Genomic DNA, 13,136 nt, shown 5'->3' with positions numbered 1-13,136 from the left:
ACTAAGTATAGTCAAGGATATGGAAGCATAAGGACTCTCATACACTGCTGATGGAAATATAAAATGGTAACAACCATTTTGGAAGATTGGCAGCTTCTTAAAAAGTTTTACACTTGGGGCTCCTGGGTAACTCAGTCAGTTAAGCATCCGACTTCAGCTCAGGTCATGATCTCATGGTTCATGAGTTCAAGCCCCTCATCAGACTATCTGCTGTCAGCACGGAGCCTGCTTCTGATCCTCTGTCCTTCCCTTCCCCCTCAAATATTAAAAAAGAAAAAACATTTTACACTTGCCATCTGATTCAGTGAGTCTACTTTATCTAAGAGAAAAGAAAGCATATTCCCATACAGTAACTTATATGAATGTTTATAGTCGCTTTATTTGTAATAGATAAAAACTGGAAACACCAATTGTTTATCAAGAGAGGATTGCAGAAACAAATTGTGGTATGTCTGTACACAATGGAATATTATTCAGCAATAAAAAGCATAGAACTGTTGATAAAATGGTAGTGACATGTATGAATCTCAAAATAATTATGCTGAGAAGCCAGTCACAAATTATATGATTCCATTTATAGAAGATACCAGAAAATTTAAACTACAGCAGTAGAAAGCATACCAGAGGTGTGGCCTGAGGTGGGGTGAAAAGGAAGGATTATAAAGGGGTAGGAGGAAACTTTTGGGGATGATGATTATGTTCAGTGTCATGATTTAATGATGGTCATATGACTGTATAAACTTCATTTGCAGTTTATTGTATATCAATTATAAATTTTCAGTAAAGCTGCTAAAGTCGTAATAACTAAAGAAGTGGTTATCAAAATGATTTGTTGGCCTTTTATAATTCATTCTTCAAGATTGAGCAGTGGCAACAGACAGTGTACTGGCTGGTACACTCTGGTGTTTAAAATAGAGAAGAGAAATTCACTCATTAAGAGTTTGAGCAAGAAGGGTTTTTGTTTTTTTGGTTTTTTTGTTTTGTTTTGTTTTGTTTTTAAAGAATAAAACCCTGTTTTTAAAATTGACAGTACATATTTTGCACAGATTGAAATTTCCTAAAGAAAATTGGTCTTTCTCTTGAATTCATTGATTTGTATCTTCTTAATATTAGGTTAAAATAACTTCAGGACTTTTTTTTACCCTCAGTTCAAAGTATAATGTGCTTTAAATTTATTTTCTAAGTTATAAATACCAAGTATTTAAAACTTGGTAGTTTGAGTAAATGTTTAATTGCTGTGTTTTCCTTTTGGATAGTATGCACTGGAACGGCTGAAGGTCATGTGTGAAGAAGCTTTGTGTAGTAACCTCTCGGTAGAAAATGTTGCTGATACCCTTGTCCTTGCAGATTTGCACAGTGCAGAACAGTTGAAAGCACAAGCCATAGACTTTATTAATAGGTAAGCTATGCCTGTATTTCAGTGGGCATGACACCTTCAACATTTTTTCACTGGACTTTTTTTTAAGTGTGTTTAAATCTTTAATGCAGGTGCAGTGTACTTCGACAACTTGGGTGTAAAGATGGGAAAAACTGGAACAGCAAGTAAGATGACATCAGTTTCTGACTTAAAGTTGATCTGCATACATGAAATTAAGTGTTTGCATAGCCTTTTGCTCATCTACAATAAGTATGAATCCAGATATTAGTTGTATGAAGCAAACTGCCAGTTATTTTAAAACATAATAATATGATTTGGTGGATTCTTGAGGCTATGCTCCCTTGTAGATCAGCTTCTAATGTGAACTGGGATAGACAGTTTAATTTTTTAAGCACAGTATATAGCTGAGCCCATGTATTTCAGTGGCTACTAGATTTTTTCCCTGTCCCTTCAGAAAACATTTCTAAAGATGTTAGGAAATACTTATTTTTTCCTATGAGGAATGTACCCCATTTGCCTAGACAGTCTTTATATTTGACTGCTCACCCACTGCTTCTTAGGTTAGCCAAGTACCTTGCATCATATAGTATTTTAGGCTAGCTGCTTCATATTCCCTACTGGTAGCAGTTTGTTCTTTCCTTTCCCTGTTGAAACTGTGTGGTAGTTGTTACATTTTTCTAAGACAACCTTCTGAATATGAACTATTAGAACTTATTATTTCCTTTTTTTGTTTTCTTCTCCTATTTTTAGAGTGATTTTCTACTTTTTGTAATTTTTCAAAATCAGAAAAGGTGAAGAGTTGATAGTTTGAAGAATTTTCACCTGCTTTTGATTAGTTTTTACCAATAAACCCTTAAATTCCATTTTCACACTTTATCAAAAGTAGATTTACGTGAAAAAAGACAGTGTTAGAGACAATAAAATGAATGTTGACCTGATTACTTCCCATTCTTTTAAACTGTATTATGTTGTTAACTCTGAATTCCTATCAGTTTGTGAATTCTGTTTTCACAAAGTAAAAATTAGTAACTACGTTTAAGTCACTGGTGGTATATTGGTTAGTATTTGATGATACGTTATTGTCATGGTATATGATCACAGAAAAATCTATTTAAATTTAAAATATATTAGCATTCAATGATAATTTTTTTATCCCCTTATTTTATATCCCCTGGAGTAGCTGTTGTATGTACAGATTTTCAGTAGATCTTTTTGAATTAAATAAATGAAAATGCCAGGTATATTAAGAGGTATTTATGTGACTCCAAACAGTTAGTTAAAATGATAAACATAATTACATACAGGTAATATGATGTCAGGCAAAGTTTTAAAAAGTTGTTTTATTCAGCTACTGTTTAGTTCCACAAACATTTACCTAGCATCTGTGTCTCAAGTACTGTGCTAGGGTGCTGCATATAAAAATAGGGAAAAATCCTTTTCTTGAGAAATTTGTCTAATGAAAGAAATACATGTATATATTATTTCATAATGTGGTAAGTAACATGATAAAGGAAGACATGTGCAGGGCACTTGACAAAGGCTGGATGGTTTAGGAATGGCTTCCTGCAGATGACATCTGAGTCTTTAAACACAAATAGGAGTTAGTGAAACTAAGAAGGAAATAACAAGCATTATAAACAGAAGGGATCACTTGATCCAAAGTATAGAAGCATGAAGCAGTAGGTGATCCATTCATTTGACATACGTTTATATTTATTATCAAGTAAATACCTCAGGCAGTGTGCTTAGTACAAAAAAATATAGTGATGAACATGACAAATGTTTCCCCTACCTTTATGGAGTGTTTAGTTTAGCAAGAAACAAATAGGAATTAAACAAGTAATTGAAATAAAGCATAACAATAGATAATGTATATCCCAAGCATACAGCAAAAGAACCTTACCTAAACTAGGAGTGAAAGAAAGCCTTTTTGAGGAATTATTGTATAAATAAACACCTGGAGTATTAGTAGGAGTTACCATGGTAAAGAAGAGGGAAGAAGCATGAAAGTTTATCCCAAAAAAAGGGAATCACGTGTGCAAAGTTTTGGTGATAAAGAAAGAACAATATAGAGTCAGAGAGAGGTTATGAGAAGAAGCTGGAGAAAGCAGACAAAGGTCAGATCCTGGAAGGCCATGTAAATAACATTGGGACTTTTAGACATTCAAAGAGAAATGGGTATCCAATAAAAGGTTTTAACCTAGTACAGGGCATGATCAGAGTTTCAATTTTAGCAATCTCTCTGCATACAAGGTAGAGAATATATTGTGGGGAGCTTGAGGTGGTGGTTGTGGTGACAGTTGAGCAAGGTTAAATATAGGAGATACATTGGAAAGTTGCTGGAGTAGTGCAGGCAAGAGATGAGCAAGAGATGAGAGTTGAAATTAGAGTTGATTGGTGACAGTTGGGGCTAGAGAGAAATGAAAGGATAAAACATTTTGAAAGGACAGTCTATAATATTTGGATATTATTTGGATGGTGGATGGATATAAGGGAGAAAAGAGACCAGGATAACTAGATTAGGTATTTACTCTGCATGCTCAGTAGACCATGTTGTACATTCAGTATACAATGAGCAGTTACCTGAGCATGTAAGGAGAGATACAAAGGTAGAGAGAGGAAGTAGGAAAAATTGTTTCTTTTTCTAAAGAACTTGGATACAGGCATTAGGGAACAATAAATAGGGTGTAACATAGTCATATTTGTGTTACTAAGGCAGTTCATGGAAGCCAGTTTGAGAGGAGCAAGATAGGAAACTAGAAGACAATTTAGGAGACTGTTGTGATAATCCAAATGTGAGATGATGTGAACCTTGACTGGGAATTCAAAATATCTTTGGAAATTAAAATAGGGCTTTAATGATTGATTGGAAAGGATGGAGTCTAAGATGATTCCCAGGTTTTTGATGTTACCTCTGGGTGGTGGTGGAAGCATCAGCTGATTAGAAATGAGGGAAGAAGAATTTGCAGCTTGGATAGAGACGTGTTGAGTTCTTTCCTGGTGATCCTGAATTTTTAGGGCTTGAGGCTGTCCAAATAAAGAGAACAAGTGGTTGGGACTGTATCTTGTGGGGAGGGCTAGATTTAGCAAATCAGTAGTTTACCATCATTGAGTATGATAGTTAAAATTGTAAAGAGTGGATACAATAGGATGAATGATGAAGTTAAGAGAGAAGAGTGAGGGCAAAAGTTGGAACTCTAGAGAAAACCTATGTGTAACAGCCAGGGAAAAGAGCTCTTAAAAAGCTGGTACAGAAATGGTAACAATGGGAGTTGGGACTATGGAGAAAAGTGTCACATACTTCCAGAGTATAGAACTTCCAGAAGAATTTAAGTTTCAATTGCAACAGAAAATACCGGTAACATAAAGATGGTATTTTAATGAATTCACATGGCTTGACGATATAGAGAGGCAAAAGTGCTTGAAACATTTTGAAATGTGTGATTTTTTCTAAAACTAACAATGCAACAATGCATTTTGAAAAGTACTCTTTAATAAACATCACTTAATTTTATTTTTCAGCCAAGCAGCAGACATAATGGAAACATCAGGGTGGAAGTCCATGATTCAGTCTCACCCTCATTTAGTAGCAGAAGCCTTCCGAGCACTAGCATCTGCACAATGTCCACAGTTTGGCATTCCACGCAAACGGCTAAAACAGTCCTGAAATCTTCCATGAACTGTAGAAAAATGGAATTGACTTTTACTCCTCCAGGTCCAGAAGGATTCTAATAACAAACCATAAGCAAGAGTTGTTTCTGTTGTCTTGTCCACGAACAGAAGCTGAAAAAGCATATTGCTTGCATTTCAGGTGGATAATTTATGGTTTATTCTTCAGCTTTAAATTAGACTGATTATACTCTAATTCACTTCAAGGCCTTAAATTATCTTCAATGACTTCTCTTGTTCATATAATACTTTAATTTTTTTATTGTGCCTTGTCATTTTGACTAAGGCTATGCAGGATTGCACTAGCTCCATAATGCAGTAATATTGATAACTGAAGATATTAAGTTTCAAAAGGATCTTCCATTAGTTTGAGAAAAGCAAAATGAATTTTATAGGGTTTGTCCTATGCTATCTCAAAGTTTAAAACTAGGTTCTTCTTAAAAGCACTCGTATTGGAGATTACTGGTAATGTCTCCAGTCTAAGTCCTATACATATAGGAGAACCTGCTTACCTTCAAAGTAAGTTACGGCAATACACTGCTTCAATTCTAATTTATTTTTCATTTCAGGGGGCAAATATGCAATGAGTTGGCCCAAATTTTTAGTAAAATTTGGATGTTTTTCTGTGTGTTGACTGTCCAGCAGACTAAGAGAAGCATAACAAACCTTTGCTTGTGTTTCTTTGTGGGTTTGTTCAAGTTTACAATGACTGAGAACTGATTGAGGTTAAGATTTCAATAAAAAGAAAGCATGTTTTGTGCTGAATTAATTTTTTTTTAATTTGTAGTGACCTACATTTATATGACCTACATTCTGTCCATGTTGAAAGTAAGGATGACCAAATGTAAATTTAATGAGTGGGCCAATTAAGAAAGCTATATATGCACTTTTCATGTGTAACTTTTGTATGCTAAATGGTACATATATTTTTTGTTTGTTTTTGAGGGTATTAATAAGGTATAATTAATTGTGTCTTAACTTTTGCAAGAATTTTTTAAGACTGAGGGAGGCAACTGGGATGTTTATGATAATAGATAAGAAAGGTATTCTTGATTATAGTTAAATTGGTTTGAATTTCAGATATTTATTATTGAATTTACTCTGTCTTATCCCACTTTGGAGAAGGCAATTGAACAATAAAATTCTGGACACTCTACTCTCCTTCTAAAAATAGTGAACTGATATTTGCAGACTAAAGGAGAGAACCCTTAGAAATATATTAGGCCACACTCTGAACCTTTTCCCCCCCTAGCTTTCTCCTTTCTGTTTCAGTTACTGTACTAACATTGTGGATGATACTGAAATTCTGCATAATGTGAACAGGATAAACTATTTATAAACTGCTTTTCATGGGCCAGTTCTTTATTATAAATGAATTTAGCTTTAAACACATACACATGTTCAGTGTTTGATAGCTCTGTTCGCAGTGAAGGTCTGTCCTGGTGCATTGTCCCGGAGAAGTAGGAGCAGTGGCAAGTCACTGCATCTGATTTCATGGAATAGTGACAATATGCTTCTTAGACAAGATTTATACTTGACCACAAGGGGAAAAGTGTGTCACTGGAAAAAAATGCATATACCTATATATTCACACATACTTTATTCTCCATATTAAAATTTGTATAATTTGTTTATTTAGTTTTTGAATTTAGAACAAACGGAAAAAAAAGGAGCCTGAGGTTTTAAAATAGATTTTATTTTTGTTATCTCTTTGTTACATATTCACTGAAGCAGTCAGAATATATCAAGAGTGATTCATATTTACATTGAACAATCACTATCAGATAAGCATTTGTTAACCACAGCAAACTAGTTTGAAAAGATCATATTTTCAGATATCTTCATTTCTTTCTATGTAGTTTAATTGGAATCTTGTTAAATTTGAAATTGGAAGAATCCCTTGAGATAGAAGGATTCTTACATGTGATTGAACTTCATCCTATGTAAGAATACTATAGGAAACAGAAACTCACTTCCTTAACCAAGTTGAGTCCATTAAATTTACAATGTACAATTTAAAAAGTACATACGCACATACATATACACGTTAAGATTTTTAATATTTTGCCAGGGTCTTACAACAAAACAAAATTCCTCAGGCTATAGATTTTGTTGTCATGTGTCAAAATATATATATATATTGGTGTATCCATTTATATCAAATGCACGTAGGCACATTGTGAATTAATTCACTGCTTGCATCTACGTTTCTAACCATAGTGACTTCAGTAATAACACCCGTATAATGAACATTTCGGCTTGCTTTTACCTACTTAATTTAGTGTTTATTGCAAATCCTAAGGGTTTTATTATAAAGGGTTTTTTTCGTTTTTTGTTTGTAGTTTGGTAGTACATTTTGTACCAAAAACGTCAAACACTGTGCTGTGAGAATATCCATGTCTCTAGAAATGTCCACGTTTCAGATAATATAATGCCTACCATTATACTAACAGAATCCTATCATAGTTGATTTATTTTTTTATTTATTATGGGTTGGGGTTTTTGGGGGGTTTTTGTTTTTTTGGGGTTTTTTTTGGTTTTTTGTTTTTGGTTTTTGTTTTTTGTTGGGTTTTTTTTTGGTATTGTGGGTTCTTGAGGCAATGAAAAAAAAACTTAATGTATTCTGACAAAAGTGCTCTAATAGCCTTTTTATTTTCTCGTTTTGAAACTACACACTACTGTGTTCAGTAGGCACAGACTGTCCTGAGCAGCTTTGCCTTTTATCAGCCTGCTCTTGTTTTCCTTTTGTCACCTAAACAGAACTTTTCCTTAAAAAAGAAGTGACTGGTTTTAAATGTTATACGTTATCACAGTAACCATTAGAAAACTGTTCTTCAGCTTGAGATACAGAAACACTATATTTGTGCCTTTTTTGTTTTTAAATTTTAACGTATATTGGTATTTAGAGCACAAATATGAAGGTGCCATAATGTTATGGCTTGCCATTGTTACCTCCTTGAATACTCATGTGTCATTGTCTTGAAATAGTAATTGGAGAACCATGCATGTATTATGTCATTTGGGCGTGTGTGTGTGTGTGTTTGTGTGTGTGTGTGTACATATGCTTGTATTTGCTTAGACTTGTGTGTGGTATGTTCAGAAGAGTGAATTTCTGAAAATAGGACTCAGTTAAATGTTGAAAATTCAGGTTAGTTGAAATATTTCATTAAATGTGCTTTATTTGGGGGGACAGTTGATGGACAAGCAATTATAATTTTCAAAAATGTGACCTTTACTGCATGATGAAATATGAAAACAGTGCCTTTTTAGGACATCAGTTTTAAAGTTCAGTTTTAAAATATTCGCAAAGAACTCTTAAAAAGTAACCATGAGCATTATTAGCTTATTTTTAAACTAGACCTAAGTTAGAATTTAAATTGCCAAAAATGTTATACTAATTTATTTATCCATTTAAATTTTGTGCATAAATTTAAAACCCAAGTAAAAGTTTTATTAAAATATGGGTCATATATGCTACCCAATGTTACTAAATTAGAACACTAGAGACTTCAGTAAGTTGTTTTGTTAAAATCCACCTCAACAAAGCTTTCCTCATAACCATGTATATATGAAAAGGTGAATTATTCTGACTTGGACCTTCATGCTCTTTGATGGATAAAATTCAGTGTATTCTTGCAAAATAATGTGGGTGGGTGGGTGTCTTCAGATTATAAAGACAGCACTTTCAGCATATAGAAGAGTATTTTGCAAACCTCTTTTATACAGATTATGAGCTCTACTTTATTTAAGTGTTCATGGAATGATGTCAATTTTAGGTCCAGGTGAACAAATATTGAGTGCCTAACATATGCAAGACTTCCTCTTCACTAGGAATGAAATCACCACACCGTGTCTTCTGTTTGCAGTATGTGGACTTTATGTTTGAAAAGGAATTCTTATATTTAAATATTTTTCTGTTAGAGTTTATTGTTGTATACTGTAACCCAGCTAATTTCACATCCAGTTTTTTAGAATGAAGATATAACTTAAGTGAGTCCCATTTTTGAAAATAAAATTATGCTAAAATTATTTAAAAATTAATTTTGGGGGAAATTGATTTTCAAGATTAAAATGTGTAAAGACTTATATTGAACTTTTCAGCCTCATTTTTAATCAGCTGATGTTAATGATAAGATACATACTTTTTGTATCTTGTTGCTGAAAATATTTTTTGCATTTCAGCACGTTGAGTTAAAATAAAGTTGTTACTACTTATTCAGAATTAATTGGTTTATTTTGTGTTTATTTCAATATATGAACTTTTCTTTTTCAGATTGCTATGATGCTTTGCAAAAGGGCCATGTGTTTGATATGGTAACTTTAAATTATGCATACTAATTGTCTTTCCTCCATAGGAAAGCTAGTATTTTTTGGAACCTACTAAAGACTTATTCCTTAACTGTGAGATACTATACCTATATCTGCTTTGACGTATGTATTGCCATCAATATTGAAAGACTTTATGTCATATAACTTTAATGTAGTAAGTAAAGATCCCCTTTCCCTGGTCCTTCTATCCCTTCTTACTTTTAACTGACAACTTAATTATTTGCTTCCATCAAAAAGACCAGAATTGGGGCAATGCATTCTTGGCCTAACTTAGTAACACAATTAATGCTTAAAAATTATGGCCAAAGTGACAGTACGAATGCAATGAAAAATCTCTCATACACATACATACTCATGTACACACACACTGAATTTTCCTTAGAAGAATAAAGGAAGGATTGAAACACTTAAGAATATTGTCTATGCAATTAAAGTAAAATAGGACAAATGGTGGTCATATTCTAAACTTTAAGTGGATTGTGTATAACCATTCCCCTTCTACTTTGCAGTAGCCAGCACCCTGAAAAAACAGATTTTTTTAGAACATTGGGATATAGTATTCCTCAGTTCTACCACTCAAGAATCATTTCTTTCCAAGAGAATGCCAAGAGTGGCATTGGTTTTCGATCACTACTTTTTTTTAATTTTATTTTTTATTTTTTAAAAATTTACATCCAAATTAGCATATAGTGCAACAATTTCAGGAGTAGATTCCTTAGTGCCCCTTACCCATTTAGCCCATCCCCCTTCCCACACCCCTCGAGTAACCCTCAGTTCTCCATATTTATGAGTCTCTTCTGTTTTGTCCCCCTCCCTGTTTTTATATTATTTTTGTTTCCCTTCCCTTATGTTCATCTGTTTTGTCTCTTAAAAGTCTTCATGTGAATGAAGTCATATAATTTTCGTCTTTCTCTAATTTCACTTAGCATAATACCCTCCAATTCCATCCATGTAGTTGCAAATGGCAAGATGTCATTTTTTTTTATTGCTGAGTAATACTCCATTGTGTGTGTGTGTGTGTGTGTGTGTGTGTGTGTGTGTGTGTGTGTGTGTGTGTATCACATCTTCTTTATCCATTCATCCATCGATGGACACTTGGGCTCTTTCCATACTTGGGCTATTGTTGATAGTGCCGCTCTCAACATGGGGGTGCATGTGTCCCTTCGAAACAACACACCTGTATCCTATGGATAAATGCCTAGTAGTGCAATTGCTGGGTCGTAGGGTAGTTCTATTTTTAATTTTTTGAGGAACCTCCATACTGTTTCACAGAGTGGCTACACCAGCTTGCATTGCCATCTATGATGCAAAAGAGATCCTCTTTCTCTGCATCCTCACCAACATCTGTTGCTGCCTAAATTGTTAAGGTTAGCCATTCTGACAGGTGTTAGGTGGTACCTCACTGTGGTTTTGATATGTATTTCCTGGATGATGAGTGATGTTGAACATTTTTTCATGTGTCAGTTGGCCATCTGGATGTCTTCTTTGGAGAAGTGTCTATTCATGTCTTTTGCCCATTTCTTCACTGGATTATTTGTCTTTGGGTGTTGAGTTTGATAAGTTCTTTATAGATTTTGGATACTAACCCTTTATCTGATATGTCAGTTGAAAATATCTTCTCCCATCCCATTGGTTGCCTTTTAGTTTTGCTGATTGTTTCCGTCACTGTGCAGAAGCTTTTTATTTTGATGAGGTCCCAGTAGATCATTTTTGCTTTTGTTTTCCTTGCCTCCGGAGATGTGTTGAATAAGAAGTTGCTGCAGCCAAGATCAAAGAGGTTTTTGCCTGCTTTCATCTCAAGGATTTTGATGGCTTCCTGTCTTACATTTAGGTCTTTCATCCATGTTAAGTTTATTTTTGTGTATGGTGTCAGAAAGTGGTCCAGGTTCATTCTGCATGTTGTTGTCCAGTTTTCCCAGCACCACTTATCAAAGATTAGTTGGCCATATGTTTGTGGGTTCATTTCTGGGTTCTCTATTCTGTTCCATTGATCTGAGTGACTGTTCTTGTGCCAGTACCATACTGTCTTGATGATTACAGCTTTGTAGGATAGCTTGAAGTCTGGGATTGTGATGCCTCCTGCTTTGGTTTTCTTTTTCAAGATCACTTTGGCTATTCAAGGTCTTTTCTGGTTCCATATAAATTTTAGGATTATTTGTTCTAGCTCTGTGAAGAATGCTGGTGTTACTTTGATAGGGATTGCATTGAATATGTAGATTGCTTTGGGTGGTATTGACATTTTAACAATATTTGTTCTTCCTATCCAGGAGCATGGAATCTTTTTCCACTTTTTTGTGTCTTCTTCAGTTTCTTTCATAAGCTTTCTATAGTTTTCAGTGTATAGATTTTTCACCTCTTTGGTTAGATTTATTCCTAGGTATTTTATGGGTTTTGGCACAACTGTAAATGGGATCAATTCCTTGATTTCTCTTTCTGTCGCTTCATTGTCGGTGTATAGGAATGCAACCAATTTCTGTGCATTGATTTTATATCCTGCACCTTTGCTGAATTCATGGATCAGTTCTAGCAGTTTTTTGGTGGAATCTTTTGGGTTTTCCATATAGAGTTTCATGTCATCTGCTAAGAGTGAAAGTTTGACCTCCTCCTGGCCAGTTTGGATGCCTTTTATTTCTTTGTGTTGTCTGATTGCAGAGGCTAAGACTTCCAATACTATGTTGAAAAACAGTGGTGAGAGTGGACATCCCTGTCTTGTTCCTGACCTTAGGGGGAAAGCTCTCAGTTTTTCCCCATTGAGGATGATACTAGCGTTGGGCTGTTCATATATGACTTTTATGATCTCGAGGTATGCTCCTTCTCTCCCTACTTTCTTGAGGGTTTTTATCAAGAAAGGATGCTATGTTTTGTCAAATGCTTTCTCTGCATCTATTGAGAGGATCATATGGTTCTTGTTCTTTTATTGATGTGATGAATCATGGTAATTGTTTTGCGGATATTGAACCAGTCCTGCATCCCAGGTATAAATCCCACTTGGTCGTGGTGAATAATTTTTTTAATGTATTGTTGGATCCGGTTGGCTAATATCTTGTTGAGGACTTTTGCATCCATGTTCATCAGGGAAATTGGTCTGTAGTTCTACTTTTTAGTGTGGTTTCTGTCTGGTTTTGGAATGAAGGTAATACTGGCTTCATAGGAAGAGTTTGGAAGTTTTTCTTCCATTTCTATTTTTTGGAACAGTTTCAAGAGAATAGGTGTTAACTCTTCCTTGTTAACAAGGTTTGGTAGAATTCCCCTGGAAAGCCATCTGGCCCTGGACTCTTGTTGTTGGGGAGATTTTTGATTGCTAATTCGATTTCCTTACTGGTTATGGGTCTGTTCAAATTTTCTATTTGTTCCTGTTTCAGTTTTGGTAGTATATGTTTCTAGGAATTTGTCCATTTCTTCCAGATTACCCATTTTATTGGCATATAATTGCTCATGATATTCTCTTATTATTTTTATATCTGCTGTGTTGGTTGTGATCTCTCCTGTTTCATTCTTGATTTTATTTGGGTCCTTTCCTTTTCCTTTCTGATCAAACTGGCTAGTGGTTTATCAATTTTGTTAATTCTTTCAAAGAACCAGCTTCTGGTTTCATTGATCTGTTCTACTGGGTTTTGTTTTTTTTTTTTTTTTTTTTTTTTGGTTTTGATAGCATTAATTTCTGCTCTAATCTTTATTATTTCCTGTCTTCTGCTGGTTTGGAGTTTTATTTGCTCTTCTTTTTCCAGCTCTTTAAGGTGTAAGGTTAGGTTGTGTATCT

The 13,136-nt window shown here is 34.4% G+C and overlaps 1 protein-coding gene across 4 annotated transcripts in view; it reads left to right on the top strand.

Moving 5' to 3' along the window:
• Window positions 1-6,610, top strand: part of SPOPL (speckle type BTB/POZ protein like) — an 82,280-nt gene extending 75,670 nt beyond the window's left edge. For all 4 annotated transcript variants that reach the window (XM_047871989.1, XM_047871988.1, XM_047871987.1 and 1 more), the window contains exons 9-11: window positions 1,257-1,399; window positions 1,489-1,542; window positions 4,901-6,610. In XM_047871989.1, the coding sequence (XP_047727945.1) occupies window positions 1,257-1,399; window positions 1,489-1,542; window positions 4,901-5,045 (342 nt within the window). In that variant the 3' untranslated portion in view covers window positions 5,046-6,610. The remainder of the gene's footprint in view (window positions 1-1,256; window positions 1,400-1,488; window positions 1,543-4,900) is intronic.
• Window positions 6,611-13,136: the final 6,526 nt, after the last annotated feature.

The sequence above is a fragment of the Prionailurus viverrinus genome, chromosome C1, assembly GCF_022837055.1.
Source record: "Prionailurus viverrinus isolate Anna chromosome C1, UM_Priviv_1.0, whole genome shotgun sequence".
Taxonomy (NCBI): domain Eukaryota; kingdom Metazoa; phylum Chordata; class Mammalia; order Carnivora; family Felidae; genus Prionailurus; species Prionailurus viverrinus.
Note: the sequence above shows the minus strand (reverse complement) of the source record. Positions and strands in the feature narration are given on the sequence as shown.